Source organism: Odontesthes bonariensis, chromosome 20, assembly GCF_027942865.1.
Source record: "Odontesthes bonariensis isolate fOdoBon6 chromosome 20, fOdoBon6.hap1, whole genome shotgun sequence".
In the NCBI taxonomy this organism is placed as follows: Eukaryota; Metazoa; Chordata; class Actinopteri; order Atheriniformes; family Atherinopsidae; genus Odontesthes; species Odontesthes bonariensis.
The window spans coordinates 18,672,853-18,690,091 of record NC_134525.1 but is presented as its reverse complement, the minus strand read 5'-3'; the positions used below and the strand labels follow the sequence as shown (position 1 = coordinate 18,690,091).

Sequence of the window (17,239 nt, the reverse complement as noted above, 5' to 3'; positions counted from 1 at the left end):
TGACATTTTCGGCCACCTGTATCAATGCAGCCATTTTGCTTATCTTTGTCTGGTATGGTTTTTGTATTAAGACTGATCAAGGTGAATGCCCAGTGTTGATGCAAATATTTAGGGTGCGTGTTCGTAGAGGGACCCGATGGTTCAAATCTCTCGAGCCTCCTGGGCACAGAAACTTGGAACTCCCTTTAAAGTCGCTACTAAAATGCGCTAGACTGGTTTTCAATAGTCTCTTGTGATATGGAAAAGCACACGGTATTAATCCTTGAAAGGAAATGTTTATTTAACAAACGAAACGCATTCACACATGTATAAAATGCCAGCTGATGGGACAGCTGGTTGTCATGGTGATGAGGGCAGCTGAGCCCCCAGGATGTGGCAGGTTTCTAATAAGGCCTGAGGCTTATTCAGATGGATACAGCGCTGGTGTGGCAGGACAATCTCTTGATTAAAGTCATTTGAGGATCAGACCACTTTTATTTCTTAACTTTCTGTACCTGCGACGTTGCGTCCACCTGAATACAACCCTGGATTCTACCACTGCCCAGTAAAGTGAATACAGCACAGATCGCCTGTTAACAGTTGCAGTACCAATCTCCCTGTGGGAGTGAAGACATGAACATATGAACACAGCAGTGTGTTGTGAGTGCAGTCTGTCGAGTGACGTGGTACAATCTGGATCAGTTCCCACCTGGTCAGGACAGGCTTAGTCCTGCTGGGTCTACTACAGTTCTGAATGCTTTTGGTCCTGGATTAAGCCCGGTATGGAGCGATGTACAGTAGCATGTACCAGTTCACTTTGGCCAAGGTCGTTCCCAATATAGAACATTCTGCGTGGACTCCGGAGTGCGTAGCCTGCTGATTTTTGTCCTGGCTACACCAGGCTACCTGGCCAGGAGACCACAGTCAAAGCCACCCGGCTGCGCTGCTCTTTCAACATTGGAACCAGTGCCGAGTGGCTCATTCCTGCTGTCGACAGGCCGTTAACTGCCACTATCATGTCACCACACCTAGAATGACACAGGAAGATGTCAGCATGTACTTTTTGGACTATAAACAGGACCTGACAGGTTGGTGTGATGCAGTATCGTATGAGGACAAGAATAATTAGCTAATAATCCTTAAATGAAAAGGATTTCATAAAAGCACATCTATGATGTTTTTCTTTAATGTTGGATGTTCATATTAAATGTGGCCAAAGTTTTTAATGAGGGAAATGAGAAAAAAGTAATCCATGCAAGCCAAAAGCTAGTCTTTTACAGCAATGGAGCTCTATGGTGCAAGACTTAAAAAGCTTTGGCGACACTTGCTCTCTGTGTAGGAGGAAAAATACATCAACACCATATGTATCCTTTAATTTCTGGGTAAAGAACATTTTCTACTTATAACATCAATAAGTAGAAATTGATGTTGTTCTTATAACATCAATTTAAATTGATGTTATATGAACAAAGCACAGGGAGGAAGACACGCAATTTAACTCGACGGCTGCAGGAAAATTTATGGTACCGTGTCTGTGAGTATGTATTCATTTACTAAATCTTGCCTCTTTGCTTGACTGCAGAACAAGATTTTTATACCTCCAACAGATGCTAAATTTTCTAATTTATATGCATACAATTAATGTGCAGAGACAAGGTTTTATTAGTTGTTAGCTGCTTTAGAGAAGACGTGATGACGCAGCAAAAAGACCGAGCCTATAAAGCTTGGTGTAAAAAGAAGAGGGTATACTCTGCTAATCTTTGCCTACCGAGCTCTCAGCTGCTGAACAACTACAAGATGATTTTCTTTTTTTAAATGAAGCCTCACGTTGAACACGTAGGTATTTTATTTTGAACTGTGATGAACATCATGCAGTTGTTCCTATTGCATGTCAGTGTGAGCTTCATTACATAAAATAACCACCTAAATAAACATGAAAAAAGATGAAAATGCATTGTTCTTGTAATGTGTTCTATTGTCACGCCACTCATCTATCACAACCAGGAGGTCACAGTTTATCTGCCTGCTAATGTAAGTGACATATTCATGCGAGGAACAACTAATCACTCACTTCAGGCGGCCGTCATAGTATGCAGGCGTGCCGAGGACGATGGTTTTGATAAAGAACGCCTGGTTGCCGTGACTCTCCTCGTATCCCCCAACGATGCTGAAGCCCCAGCTGCCGGGGTGGCTTCTCCGCAGCACAATCTCGTGGCTGCTGTGCAGGTAGCTGTAAGAAAAGAGCAGAACACTGAGTGAAGGTTGGGCTGGACAGACAAATACCAGCACATTGAATGGCTTCCTATAGTTTGGATCTCTGCATTAGCTTAAATCAGACTTTATTGCTCTTTACACTTATAACAAGGTTAAGCAAATCATGCACAATCTCTGTTGCCGAAGAACTTTGAAGAACAACAGATTCTGGATTCAGACATCCGGGCTTTGCACATTCATATACAGAGCTTAAGTTTCTTCCCTGTGATATTCTTTCCTGCCTCTGTGCGCTCACCTGGGCAGGCCCAGCCACATGACCCATGAGGGGGACCAATTGGCATCAAAATCACTGTCGTGAGTGTGAGGCAGCAGCTCGTCAGGATCGTGCTCCTCCACCATGGTGACCTCGAGCACTCGTAGCTGAACTGAGGGTGAGGCAGCGCTGGCCTTCAAGGTGCCCACAGCCTCGCTGTGGCTAAGGTACGTCAGATCCTGACCATTGATACTCAGCAGGACATCACCTGAGGGAGGGAAGCAAGAAGATTCAGAGCTCTCTGAAGTTCCGATGTTCATCTGATCCTGTTGTCAGAGTTTAGGAGGGAGTGTTCACCTCTTTTGATTCTCCCATCCCTTGACAAGCAGCCGTGAGGTTGGACGCTTGTGACAAAGATTGGCAGCTCACCGCTCTTACTGCCCCGCCCTCCTGCGACAGTCATCCCCAGAGACTCGTGAGGTTCTTTCTTCACAGTGATGTGTTTCTCCTTACAAGTCACACACTGGGACAGGTCCTACACAGAAAAACGGCTCAACCTCAAAACAACAGTGTATCATAAAATCCCACTAAATAATAGTAAATTATGTTTTCATAAACCACATTCTTTCTATGTAAAGGTGGAACTGAAAATACAACCACATGCAAGAGGGAGGTGGAAAAACACACACACACACACACACACACACACACACACACACACACACACACACACACACACACACGTCTCCTCACTCTGTGGGTGCTGGTACGGGACAGGTGTATGGGCACAGGACTCGGAGTAGAGCTGTGATTAGGCAGGAAGTGGTCAAGGCAGTAGAGGTCTCTGGTGGAGCTCGATTTTGGTGGTGGGGGTGGGGTGGGTTTGCTGGGTCGGCCAATCAGCAGGTTGACTCGCTCTCCGCTGGCCTAGAGAGATGGTTGTCAGAGGTGGTGCTTTGTAAATTAAAGTGAAGTGACAAATTCATCTGTCCTTAACGATGAAACCAAAAATAATCCAGCCGCAGTGACAACACGCATCCACACCTGTATAATCTGAGCAGCCTGCTCAGGGGTGCCGTGGCGCAGGTCCTGGTCGTTGACTGCCAACACGCGGTCGTTGCTCCGCAGCCTGCCGTCCTTCGCTGCCAGGCCTCCCTCCAAGAGATCCAACACAAAGACTCCCGATTCATCCGTTCGTCGCACCAGCTTGATGCCGAGCTGCTCTGTTGAGTCTCGCTTGTTTAGCGTGATTCTCAGTGTGGCAGGGCTGGACGGGGTGCCTTCAGGGGTGGAGCACGGGGCATGGGGAACAGCTGGGGTGGAGGAGGAAGATGAAGGAGGAGCCCGAGATGCACAGCGACGCTCCCTAAGTACAGTTAGCTGCAGGGTGGTGCAGGGTCGTGCCAGGGTGGAGCGAGCAAAACTGTGTGGCACGTTGCTGATGTCCACATTGTTCACCTTGGGAAAGAGGTATCGAGAAAACTTAAGAGTTAAAACTGAGTTAGAAAAGAGTTCTTTATTTGTGCTCAAGTAAAAACAGAATGGAGAGTTCGGGAGTGAAAGGTGTCAAGCGCTCAGAGGTATTGACATAAAATTCAGAAGTTGAGGCGTCAAAATTTTGGGTCAGAAACCTGAAGACAGATTGTTTAAAGGCTTAATGGACAGATTAAATGAACAGATGAATGACCTGTGGCTGGATCACAAGTGGACACAGGGTTGCAAAGAGTCAGGTGCCAGCAGAAGATGTAGTGTTACAGGCGGTTGAGCTCGTTGGATGTCTAAAAATTTAATGTGGGTAGTTTGTGTAAGGTACTCTCTTCAAGTGGACGCAAAAGAAGAAGTCTGCAGTATACTAAATGATTGATCTCTCTGCAGGATACACCCGTGTGGCAATCAAACAAAGGCCTCAGGGCGCTGGTCGTGCTGTTTTTAGCAGTTGGACCAGCTTGCTTGACCTGGTTTAAATGGTGATCAGCCGGTAGGCCAGCTACCACCTGTGAAAATCCAAGCTCATGCTGGGTTTCTAGAAGACTCTCCTCCTCAACTGACTTAAATCCTAAAGAGAATGCGAGATTTAAAGAGAGGGACAGACACAGGTCTCTGAAAAGCATTCGGTAGGCTGCGATTGCTGCTTCGTGAAAAATTGGTTGAGAACACGTCAAGAAACTAAAAAGGCAGTTTTAGAAAAGAACGCTGACCTTAATTGTCATTGAATATTTTACAAAGGCCAAAACTGAATTACATATATACACTTTTCAAAGATCTTATCCTAAAATATGAGAATCAACTAATTATTCTTCCTCTGTAAAAGAAATGTAGAACCTCTAAATCAGCCAAAAAAATTTGTCATAACCTTTCTTATATGGAAATGTGTAAGAGTGTGTAAATGATGAATATCTTTAATAAAAGTTTGCTAAAAACGCTGAAAGACCAAAACAGAAATGATCGTCTGACCTGTAGTATTTGATCTCCAGCTAAGAGCCTCCCATCTCGTGCGATGACCCCGTCTCTGTACACTTCCTGAATAACGATGTTGATGAGAGGTGTCTCATTTCCACCAACAATGCTGATCCCCAGCTCAACATAAGGGTTCGCCCGATGGACCTCTATGGCAGTTATCTCTCCTTCAGGAAGGGAGGGCAACTTCACACATCCTAATGGATAAACAGATCACATTACACAGCTGCATTTCTGAAAGTAATTTCCACATGCTACTTCAGTACAATGTTGCCTGTGATTATCCTTTTTCACACAGGGAAGACAATCTGAAACATTTCAGAGTCTCTGGTCTATTGTATCCAGAGCTTTAAGAGGATACTCAGTTTAATGAAGGATTGACGACATACCTTCCTCAGCAGACAGAGGTGGGGATTCAGGACAGTCCCAGCCAGAGGAGGTGGAGCTAACAGAGCGGAGAAGATGGATGCACGGATTACTGAGGGGTCGCTTTACCCTGGGGACCACACACTCCAGCCCCACCACACCTACAGACAGAGGGGACATGAGTCGATGAATGCTGACTTTTTGACTAACAACGGAAATCTCTTCTCTTTGAGCAACCCCAAACTCACTGTCTTCTTCAGTGCTTTCCTCAAAGGCAGGGTTATCGAGGCCTGCGTCTTCCGTCCACACAGGTCCGTTGCTGCAGGTGTTATTAGGTCCAGAGTGTGGCGAGGGCGTGCAATCTCTCAGGTCTGTCTGTGGAGAAAGAGGCGACCTAGGAGGGCTGGTCACCATCGCTCCCTCATCCCCGCTCTCACATCGTGGCCCATCCTCGCTCGTCTGTGGACACTGAGTCCCAGGACACCTTTCACCAAGCAACAGGTGTCAGTTTGTTAGTCCATCTGACACATAAAGAAAATCAGGTTTAGCTCAGTGAATCTAATGTAATTTGATCCAGTCAGGGAATTTGTTCGTTTGTATGCTGATGCCTCCACAAGAAAAGTCAGAGAGTGCACGGTGAGTTCCAACACACTGTAGGATGCAGCACCACCACACTTGGTTTAGCTTTCTTTGTTGATGATGATTTATCATCAGTTTTGGCATTGATTATATTTCTTCAGTTTCCTCTAAACTACATCTCAAACTCTACAGGCCTCAGTTAGCATGTTTAAATATCAAGGTTTATGACAGGGAAAGCCTCTTCTCTCTAAAAAAGAACATGGCAGTATGACTTTGGTTTGTATCGCTGCATCTGAGCACACCACATGACCTCTGGGACAACGTCCTTTGGACAGACGAGACCAAAGTGGAGGTGTCTGGTCCTAATGCACTGCATCGAGTCAGCCCAAACACCCCATGTCAGTTGCCAAGCACGGTGGCGAAGGGCTCTTGATCTGAACTTGTTTTGTAACCACAGTACCGAGGGTGAACTCTCTCATTGACATTACACTTCAATAATCTCGAAGTAAAACCCCAAGTGTTTCAGGGATTCCATTTGCGACATTAGCTTTTCGATTTTAAACTTAGCCTATCTCACCGAGATCCACAGATGACTATATATGACTGTTTTAATTCAAACTTTTCTAATTTCTAATTTGGTATTGTAAAGTGATTAGGTGTCATAAAAAAGCGTGCACGGAGAAATGAGAATATGTTGACTGATTCACGGATCGAAAACTCCAGCGCACAACAAAGTCTGAAAACAGTGTCAGTCCCTGGCTACTTATTTTGCCAAGTGAAGGTTTAAGATGACAAATACTTACAGTGATGCAAAAGGGAGAGAACCACATCTGAGGAATTAATGCAGTTTTTTGTCTTATAAAAAGCATAAATGTTTGGATTATCACGCATCAATAATTCCATTAACTTCCAGCTGTTGTTTACTTTAAAATGACAGCAAGTCTGGAGGAGAAACTCAGAATGCTCTGATCCATACATAGAAACATTTAAAAATACACACACACGGACAGATTGAAAGGATCGATGTGGTCACGTCCTCAATTGACTCTGAAGTATTTAGTGTAAGAGGCGGCTTACAGGTGAAAGGAGCTCTCATGTCCTCTTTTTCATGCTCAGTGTCAACAGGAAATTGTTCTGAGACTAAATGGGCGAACTTTTATCAAACCAGTGCTTGTACTGATTTTTGCTTTTAAAGGCTGTCATTTAAGTCCTTTGGATCGGGGAGAGTGAATCGGTTTTGACAGTCACGGTGCCTACGGAAAAATTTATTTTTCCCACCAGGGCAAAACAACGTTCATTTTTTTGTTTTTTTCAATTTCAGGAAGTGTTTCATAAAGCTTCTGTTATGACTCTTGCAAGGCACGTTACAGCCCACTGGGAGTTGCCAAACAATTATGTGTGAAGGATTCCAGGCATTGAACTTCAATAATACCATCTACGATAGTGACTGCAATAGTTAGTGGTATCTTTTTTTTCTGCAACACAGATTTAGAGACTAGTTAGGACGAGGGGGAATAAAAGACAATAAACTAAGGTATACTGCCAAGAAAAGTGATTATGGAAAAAAGCCCCATCGTGCCCCAGCTAGAGTTCAGACAAGAACCCGGCAGAGGGTGACTGGAGACTTGAAAATGTTTGAGCACCCCATCCAACCCCATTCAGCTTGAATGTTTCTACCTAAAAGAATAGAAGACGCCTCCAAAGGAAATGTGTACCAGGACTGTGGATTAAAAAAAGCTGTATCCCTTTAAAGATCACACTGAAATGTGTTCAACTTGAGAGGGGAAAGGGGCTGTATATTTTCCATAGACTCTGTGCACCCTATCAATAATAAACCATTCCACCTTGACTGCACTATGGAACACTGTGTCCTGGCACTCCCATCTTTTAATCTAATGTCCGGCATCGAATTCGTAATCCTCAACATAAACAATGGCGACTGACAAAGTCACACGCTGGGACAGCAGACTCTTGGCTCCTGTTAGCATCTTAGAGCTGCAGGGTAGGGGAGCAGTGAAACCACGTGGGGCCGAGGTTTAATCTTTGCTAAAGAATATCACGTTAGTCCTCATTTGACCTCATTTGATCTATCTTGCTACATTTACCCTCAGCATTACTACATATTGATGTGCACAACCTTTACCAAGATGCACCCTTATCCAGACTGAAAAGGACAGATGACAATGAGGTTTAAACGAGCTGCTATGGGGAAATATGGAGTTTTAGCCTCTTATTTGGTCAGGAGAAACACTTTTCTTGATCTTGGACTATCATTTAGCAAAGATGCTCTTCTAACAAATCAAGAGGAATTTAGAAACCTTACAACACATACTTAAATGCATTTAGGACATGTGCCGCAACAGCCTCACTTGTTCTGTCAGGAGCAGCAGCTTGTTTTAGCAAACTTCCGTCAGATACGCCATAGATACTAATAACTAAGTCATTTTAATGGCTTCATGACTTTACTTCTCTTAAAATGCATCTCTTACACAACATTAATTAATTTGCGAGCACCTTGCAATGGTTACACTGGCCTTCATTTGGCCAAAGTTGCATAGTCTTGCTTTAAAGACAATAAAATCAAGAGCTAATGAAGGCTCAAAAAAAGACTTCACCCACCAACAAGGGAGTCTGTTCGCAGATCTATAACACTGATTATATCACCAATGCCAGATGAAGACATATCAATGCAAGTAGTTTAAACTCACCAAGCACTGCTGCATTTGCTTTAATGTTTACTCATACGCAGAATTTGCACCGTTTCTGTCTACAACAATAACTACACATCCTGGGTGCCCTATAGCAGAGCAGATCTATGGGTAAATTCACACACAGCACCTTCAATTTTAGCGCAGGACGGCGTGACTGAGAAGGCAGGATAGATAAAGCAAGAAAGAAAGCAAAGTGAGTGGCAGTCAGAAGTGGTCAATGAGAAAAATGCTTTTTTGTCATCCCCAAAACTTGACCACGTCCCGCAGTGTTCCACTCACCACAGGCCAGGGTTGCCCTTGGCTGTCTCACAGAAGAAGTGGTTGAAAAGGTCTCTGGTGTTGAAGTTGCCCAGCATGATTGTGGAATGAGAACATGAAGCTCACGATCAACCAACCCATGACTGCGGTAGGGAACCACTAATCCTCCGTCACATGACCTACAGCTCAATAATCCCTTCAGGGTCTCACAGCACCTGGTCCAAATGGGCCAAAAGCCAAAGCGTCTGGATGGGGGGGGGGGGGGACATTTAAGGTTAAAGAACGGTGGGTAAGACTATCTGAAATGAACTATTATTTACCCACAGCTTCTGTTGAGAAACAAGCCAGCAAGTTCTTACGGAATATGAAACCAAGTACCTTCTGTCTTTGTTAATTGCCTTAGCAACTCCGACACTGCTGAAATAAAAGCTTCATTACCACTATAAAGCTTGTGAAATCCTGCAAACACAGCTCTCAAGCATTGATCTGTCTAGTCTATATATCATATTTATTACCTGTGTTTGAGGTGTGCTTCCAGGTCACATCGAGGCATGCTGAGAGAGCAGACAGGACTCAAAGGGCAGGATACAGACAGCTTGTCTAGCAGCTTGTGCACCAAGATGCTGGATCTGCGACATGCCTGCAGCTGCAGCCGTGTCCTGTCCAGAGGGCAGAAGTCCCGCTCCTGGAGAAAGCTGCGCAGACAGCGGGCACAGAAGGTGTGTCCGCATGGTGTGTCCAGCGGCTGCACCAGCGGCTGCAGGCAGATGTGGCACACCAGGTCGTCATCCACCTCCAGGCGGTAGTTATAAAGGTGGTTCTCCCAGCTGCGGTGGATCTGCCCACACTCTGGACACAGAGGCTCCACCGCTGGCTCCACCGGCCTGGCGACATCCACCTCGCAGCCTGGGCTGCCCATCTCTTCTCCTTCAGCACAGCTCAGCTTTGGCACAAATGACTCCAGTGGGGCTGCAGGGATGGGAAGGGGCACGCAGACTCCTATCCCATAAGCTTCAAAGGTTGAACAGGTTGCAGAGAGGACAAATGCCCCCCGGTGGCTGATGGCACATCACCCTGCAGGTCAGAGGGCACAGCAGAAGGGTTCAACAGATGTTTCAGGAAAAATAACCAGTGTCTGATTATGACTTTGTGCTTTTATTCATGGGGCAAATGCTTTGTGCACGTGTGTGTTTGCACGAGATCGAATGTGGCACAGTGTGTGTGTGTGTGTGACTGTGCAGAGATTATGTATTGCTGCTCCTGTCCGCTAATCTGACAGTATAATCTCTCTTTTACTCTCGCCTGCTTCAATCTTCCAATTCCACAGAGAGGGAATTATCCGGGATTGAAGCAGAGAGAGGACACAGATCAGAGAAAGAGGAATAGGGAAAGCAAAAGAGAGGGAAAGTAGTGTCGGCAGGTGGTAGTAAGTAGCAAGTAGATGCGAAAACAGACTAGGAAAAGACAGGAGGGAGGGAGCATACATGGTTGAAGCTTTGAATGCCACTAAAACCCACAAAAGAGATTTAAGAAAAGATAGGAAAATGGTAGAATGGCTCAGGTCATGTACAGTGGATGCATTCAGTCTCCTCTACAACAGAAAGAGAACATGCCTAAAGCACATTCTTGAAATAAAGCACTTCAGCGAGCAGACATTGTCCCCAGAGCTAATGCAGCGAGTATGCGCTGACCGTTTCACATCCAAAGCCATTCAGACCTTTAGCAGCTGTATTAGCCCCTGTGGGCCTGATGCCGTCAGCGGACAGCAGAGGGCGTGCCTCTCCACTCAGCGGGCCAGCCAAGCCACACTGACTACCTGCCTCTGTTCCAGCAAGGGTCTGCTCCTGTCTCCATGACGACCTGGATCCTGTTCTGTTCAGTGGGGCTTGACATTCAGAGTGTAGCCAGAGAAGGATGCAGAGAAGGGACACAACAGATGCACTACTCCCAGCAGGATGCTCTGCTCCTCCCTGCTACAGCCTGAAAGCTTGTCAGACGGCACAGATGATGATGATGATGAGAATCCCTTTGGCTGCTTTTTGGCTGCTTTTTGGCTGCTTTTTTCGTCTCATCTCCGTGGCTACCCATTTCTGTGACAACCTGTCCCTCCTGTCTCCTTGGCTACCGGACCGGTAGCTACTTATTTCTGCCTCCTTCAAGTACGTGCTCCTGTCTGTGTGTGACTGGCTGCTTCTGTCTCTATCCCGCAGCTGGACATGAATTAATCATGAGGACACAAGGCTTCTCTGTTCCTATAACAAAGCTGTGACATCACCACATCACACTCAGACTTGTAGACATGCAAGCACAAGCCTCACACAGGCAAAGAGCAAACACGCACACTCGCCAAGCACAAGAGCTTTTTTAGGTACCAGCCCCTGTGAGTAATCTTTATCAATAAGTAAAGTCTTCAGGTTTTCACTGTGAACATTCCAGAGTCCTGGCCAGGAAAAGCACTTAAATCTATTTTAACCAGAGCAAGACTCTGTTGCAACAGATTATTCTACACAACTACCACAAAGACTGGTAAATGCTCGTGAAATGCTTCTTATTTTCAATACCTGAGTTCAAAGCCACGCTGTTATTGTCTCTGCACTCCCTCCTACATTCATAAATGACAGTCTTGCCCATGCACCTGTCTTTGCTCATTGTTCAGTTTCCACAAATGACAAAACTAATCTTATAGCACATGACAGGGACTGCTACGAGCAGGAATTACATTTTCAAAAGGAGATGAGATGATGTTTTAGGCCACAGACTGAAAAACTCAGGTCCTCTCGGCTTAGCCTACATTTTTTTTAATATAAAAACCCGTGTCGTCATCCCTCATCTTTAAAAAAAAAAAAGAAAAAAAAAGAGACAAAAAAAAAATCCAGAAAGACTGTTAGCCACTTGCAAGAAGAGGCCCGCAGCCATTCTGCTAGTAATGCAATAGGCTGGTTTTATTTTTCCACTACAGCCAGACAAGGCAGTGATGACAACAAAAACTCAACCTGATATAAATTAAATTTGCAATCAGTTTTTTCTTTTTTCCCCCAGCCATAGTCCTAATTTACCTCGGCAAGGCACCACCTGCTGTGTCATGATTTCTATCGGAGCAATTTGCTTAGATTAGAACATTGTTAAAAATCATTGCCCACCCCCGCCCCCCAACTGTCTGACTCCATCCCACCCTCCACGAGCGGAAAAGCGAGGACAGAAGAAGCGACAACGGCAATATGAATGCAAAGCCAGCCACACGCTGACACCGTTCGTGTAGACAGTGAATGTATGCAGATGTGAAGTTACCTATTCCGGCTGCTCCTCCGCGCCGTGCGCTCGGGCCCCAGAGAGGGGGGCAACAATTATCGGCTGCGGGACCTCAATCACGCATTCGCCGCAACGAAAGGACCGTTCCGCAAACCCCGCACGAAAACGCCCCCGTGCCTTTGGGGGCTCTGACCCCGCCCACCGCTGTCCGTCAATGGGTAAAGGCGGGGTTTGCTACTGTCAATCCGGAGCAGAATTAGAGGTGGCTTCTTAACCGCCTGCCCAAAAACGTTTTTGTTTTTTTTCCTCACCAATCTTTCCTCGCCTCTTCTTGATTTGTCAGATATGAAAATGGGAGCATTAAAATGCTACTTGCAGGTGAAACCTTTAGAGTTTCTTTAATGACACTAAGGCTTTAGAGAGCGCTCTAAGAGGATTGAAAGTTCAAGTTTTTACAACCAGTAGAATGCATTCTGTATAGGTTCTCTAAAGGTTTAATTTGTTGTATCCATATAGGTCTTTTAGAAAACGTTCCCGGAATGTTTACCAACATTTACAACTTCAACAACTAACGATTTAATTGTTCTGTGAGGTATATCATGCTGTATCTCATTGTATATCATATTATATCAAGGTTATCATAACGTAAATGTAACAATAAAAGCCTATGTTAAATATTTTTAGGCCTATAACACATTGAGTATAATGTAGAGTTTTTAAGTTAGGACTAACTGCTTTAGTGATGGCATAATATTAGAATAATAAACAAAATGGGTATCCAATTTCAGAAAATTACCTTTGCTAGTGAATCACAAACAGGAAGTTTCTTACTTTCTGTTTCAAATATTCATTCGTGTCTTCGAATAGTCTATAAATATTAGTAAACCATTTAGGGTGATAAGTACAAGTTACCATGTTCATAAAAAGTTTCCAGTTTATTAAATTGACAACAATGCTTAGTTCGCAAATACAGATATTGAAATAATACAAAACATGAAATAATCTTGATAAAGAACTTTCCAACTGCAGCATTAAAAATCAGTGTACATAATCGAGGACATTTTGGTTCGTTATGCCATACACATATTCCTGGTTAATACTCACCGTAAGAGCAAGACTCTTTAACTTTACTTGCAATGCAGAAGTTGAGTTGTGGTACTAATGATTTCGCTTTACTGAAAATTTCAGGAAGTTATCACATTGTTTTTTAATTGCTTTCATCAAAACAAACAACCAAATATTCGACAATAATCAAACAATTTCGGCGTATCTTTAATATTTGGCAGGACGTGTTGAATTGGCGGGGGTCGGAGGATTTGTGGATGCTGGAATCGACCAGGCACTGTTCAAGGCAGCTATACGGGGTCCTCGGTTGAAGGACCTCGCTCGGAGATAAACAAGTTGCGTTACTTAGCATGCAAGCATCGATTTTAGCTGAACAAATTTCACGAGTAGCAACGTCGGTACGTCAGTACGTGATGGCGGAAGATAACGAGTTGGAAAAGTGAGTAGCTTTAAAAAGATTTATCCTCGGTTAATGTTAACCGCTGGCGTCTGCACACACTTCAGACGGGTTCCCTCAAAAACTGTTACACTACGCCATCAGTCGCAGTGTAGCCCTGTGTGTAGTTTTCAAGCTGCTGTGTTGTCAGAGAAGTATAAGTTCCATGTCTTCGGCCAGATTAGGCCTTCAGATATACATTAGCTGCCTGTGAAGTGTTGTTAAAGGTCGGCTGAATCAGTGAGTCCCCTCTGCTGACTCAGCGGGCCGGGTCAAACGGGGACACTGCTGCTTCTCCCTCATTCAATAACTCCTCATGATTCACTTCTACTCTCAGCATCTCTCTCACATTATTAGATCACTCTCCCGTCGGCTCCACCTGGAGTTTTCGCCTTCTTTGTCCTCTCAGCTTCTCCCCACGCCCTGTCGTTCTTCAAATGACTCCCCTTTCTGTGTGTGTGTTGTTTTTCTGGATCTGTCCATCCAGGCGCGCAATAGATGAGCTCCTCAAGGAGACTGACAGAGCTCGAGTGAGAGCAGAGACCATGGGCCCTGCAGGATGGTGAGCACTGTGTTTGAAATGTCATCTGTATCAGCCTGCATGCGCTTGTCATAGATGATGTCTCACTGTTGCATATCAGCTTAGCCTTCAGTGGTTTGTTTAGTTATAAGTCTGTGTATGGTTTGTTTTGTTATGCTTTGCACTCTCAATTAGTGCGACTGCTCAGGTTCTAATTGGTCTGTGATAACAACAGCAGATAGTCTTTTCACATTAATTTTTCAGTGTACTTGGCCGTAAAGAGCCCATGCTGCGTTCACTTACAGGTACATGATTATGGTCAAACAAATAAAAGCAGCCTTTAACATTTTCAATGAATATAAATGAATTGCAGATACGGCCAGGACCACCTCTGCAGTTCCTAACCTCGCTCTACTTTCAGTGGTTGAAATGTGCATTATAGATAATGCCCTAATGTGTTAACATTAGATATATTTTCTAAGCTTTGAATGCACACATGGGGTCATCGCTTATTTATTTTTCCAGATATGTTTCACAAACTAGTTTGGAGCTAACCTTGAAGACGCCACTTAAGTCTGCACATCCATCTGCTTAGCTTTGATATGTTCTCTTTGGAACCACTCCGCTGGAGTCAATATCATTCGACTGATGCATCGCTGTGTGGCAGTGCTGTCGGCTGATCTAAACATGCACAAAAAACACATTGCAAAATACTGACTTGAACACAATGAGCCTCAAGAGTCATTTTTATTTTCATGTGACACGCAGTTACACTCAGCAAGCCATCGTTTGCACCCTTTCGATAAATCTCTCCCTTTGACTTCTTTTTATTGTTTGGCTATTCAGTGTTTGGTGTCCAGAAAAGCCTGAGTAACTGTGTAGCTGTATACCTCAGTATTTGTCTAACACAATTGAGAAAAAAAAAACAAAAAAAAAACACATCCACACACAGAGGCTCCAAGAAAGGACAGAGTAGACTTGAAACTTTTTAGGAATCTTAGAACCTTCAGTGTTTGGAGCATGGTGTTGTTTGTTCCAGCATCAGAGCCGGGGACTCAAAGAAACCTGAGCAAACTCATTAAGGAGCTGACAGAAACATCTTCAGTGAGGACAGATGCAGGTCGTAACTTAAGAACAACTTAAGTTAGGATTTATTGTATTATTAATTGGCTTTTGTTTGCAGAGATTTAAATCGGGTTGACATGCATATAGAGGGGGTTCAGTATCCTCAGTGATATCCACATCACTCTGAAACATGAGTGTTTTGGTGAGGTATCATGGCTCTATCACCATCCATTTGTCTTTCTCATAGTCGTGTTACTTGAAGCTGTCGGATGACTGAATAAAATGTGTCTGCTCGCTTCTCTGTCAGGTTGAAATGCCCTCTCAGGAGCACCAACAAACGCTTCCTCCTCAACACCTTGCGCTCCACCGGTCTGCAGCGGCACACTGAGGAGCCCAGAGCCGGACACTCCACCACAAGGGGGCGTCTGAGGAGCGAGTCCCCGGACAGGCGACGGGACAGGAGCAGAACACCTCCAATACACCACAGGAGTTATGGAGGCCACACGGACCATAAACACAATCACAGGGACAGCCGCCAAGACCACGATAAGCGGCTGGACAGAGATAAGGACACACGCTACAGACACAGAGACGACAGAGGCAGGCGACATGCTGATGAACAGAACAGAGACAAAAACAGGAAGATACAGACTTCTTGAATGAATTTGGTCGTTTTGGGAAGGAGCACTTCTTCTACAGAGCATCCTGGAAGCACAGAAGCAGAGTTGAAATAGATCTCTGATCAGCCACCGCACCTTACAGCGCCACAGACAGACTGGGGAGACCTGCGTTGTTCACCTGCTGTTAAACAGAACCAGAGGACTTTACCTTTTCATTCCTCTGCTCATAAAAAAGGAGGTGGATGGCGATCTTGCCTGTTGGTTTGTTAGCTTTTAAAGTCTAAATATGCTTAGTTTAGCCCTTCAAATTCCCCAAACAGCCCAGATTAAATCTTTTTTTTCCCCCACCAGGATACGAAGTAGTAAAATGCCAGCCAACCTGTATGTGGAAATTTCCCTGGAAATCTTATTTTGCCAACATTTCTGCTCTACTCCTTCTCACGGGCCTCACTGTTGGGTGTACTTGTGTGTCGCTTGGAGCAGACAAGACTTAATCTCAGTGAGAATGTCGTTACCATTGTTCAGTTATTATTTACCTGGCCGTGATGTTTACATAAGCCATGCTCCTGTCAGCCGGGTAAGCACATTTTATCGCCCGTCCAGCTTTCTGACATGCATGGACCAGCTATCAGAAACGGTTTTGTTTGTCAAAGGAGAGAAAAAAGAAAGAAAAAAAAAAGTTTTCTTAACTATCCTAACTTTACCTGACTCCTTTTGAACAAATAGCCTCTGACACACAAATACATGCAATTTACTTTAGGCTGTAATAGTTACAGTAAAAATGATAATCCAGAGATTAAACCTCTACTTGTCAAGCAGCATTTTCATGGAGTTTTGTGGGGTTATAGGTGCTTTTTGAGGCAGCAGATGGACATTTGCTCAAGCATTAAAAGTGCAGTAGTGCTGTTTATATCTTTCCCCATCCATTTGGCCTTTCTCCAGAATCTTTTTATTGTTCCCACAGCTGTCCATATTTGTGGCCACATCCACCGGTACAGGACGTTTGGTTCCATCTCTTCTCCTCTGCCCATTAAAAATGTCTGGAAAGTTGTCTAAAATGCCTTTAACGCGTGTCATGCTTCATAAATCACTTTGTCTATCTCCACTGAAGTAGAGAACAGCCTGGGTTAACTGTTTCCTTCCTCTTTGCAACGGTGATCAAATATAAATACCATTAAGCCATTGTGCAGGGGGAGTGTTTTGCATAGAATTGGTTTACTTGAACTTTATTGCGTCGCTGAGTGCCCCATTAAGATACCGTGGAAAGTGCCATAATTGCTTTTGAAGATCTCAGTGCAAATAGTCTATTGGTACCGTACACACTGTCAGAGTAAAAGCAGGATTATCCTGTAAAATAAGCTGCATAATAAGCATTTTACAGCATGTTACGTCGCAGGTGAGCTTTCGAGTCTTGGAGACGCGCTCCACTCGCCCCTTGGTTAATTGAGTTCAGTCGCTCTCTCCACC

The 17,239-nt window shown here is 44.5% G+C and overlaps 2 protein-coding genes across 5 annotated transcripts; one reads left to right on the top strand and one right to left on the bottom strand.

The window, feature by feature from the left end:
• Positions 1-251: 251 nt before the first annotated feature.
• On the bottom strand, positions 252-13,538 carry lnx2a (ligand of numb-protein X 2a). 4 transcript variants are annotated; one of them, XM_075452300.1, is made up of 11 exons: positions 13,171-13,538; positions 9,333-9,891; positions 5,518-5,753; positions 5,293-5,430; positions 4,901-5,100; positions 3,491-3,904; positions 3,200-3,373; positions 2,804-2,981; positions 2,489-2,714; positions 2,051-2,209; positions 252-1,007 (listed from the first exon to the last, which is right to left on the bottom strand). In XM_075452300.1, exons 2-11 carry the CDS (start codon positions 9,734-9,736, stop codon positions 872-874), a joined length of 2,265 nt encoding a protein of 754 aa, XP_075308415.1. In that variant the 5' UTR covers positions 9,737-9,891; positions 13,171-13,538; the 3' UTR covers positions 252-871. The 4 variants fall into 4 exon arrangements, with proteins under 4 accessions (XP_075308415.1, XP_075308414.1, XP_075308416.1 ...); XM_075452299.1 differs by lacking the exon at positions 13,171-13,538 and adding an exon at positions 12,106-12,249; XM_075452301.1 differs by lacking the exon at positions 13,171-13,538 and adding an exon at positions 10,535-10,593.
• On the top strand, positions 13,423-16,850 carry LOC142369895 (uncharacterized). The gene is made up of 3 exons (XM_075452303.1): positions 13,423-13,570; positions 14,055-14,129; positions 15,460-16,850. The coding sequence occupies exons 1-3, from the start codon at positions 13,482-13,484 to the stop codon at positions 15,809-15,811; spliced, it is 516 nt and encodes a 171-aa protein (XP_075308418.1). The 5' UTR covers positions 13,423-13,481; the 3' UTR covers positions 15,812-16,850.
• The last annotated feature ends 389 nt before the right edge of the window (positions 16,851-17,239 follow it).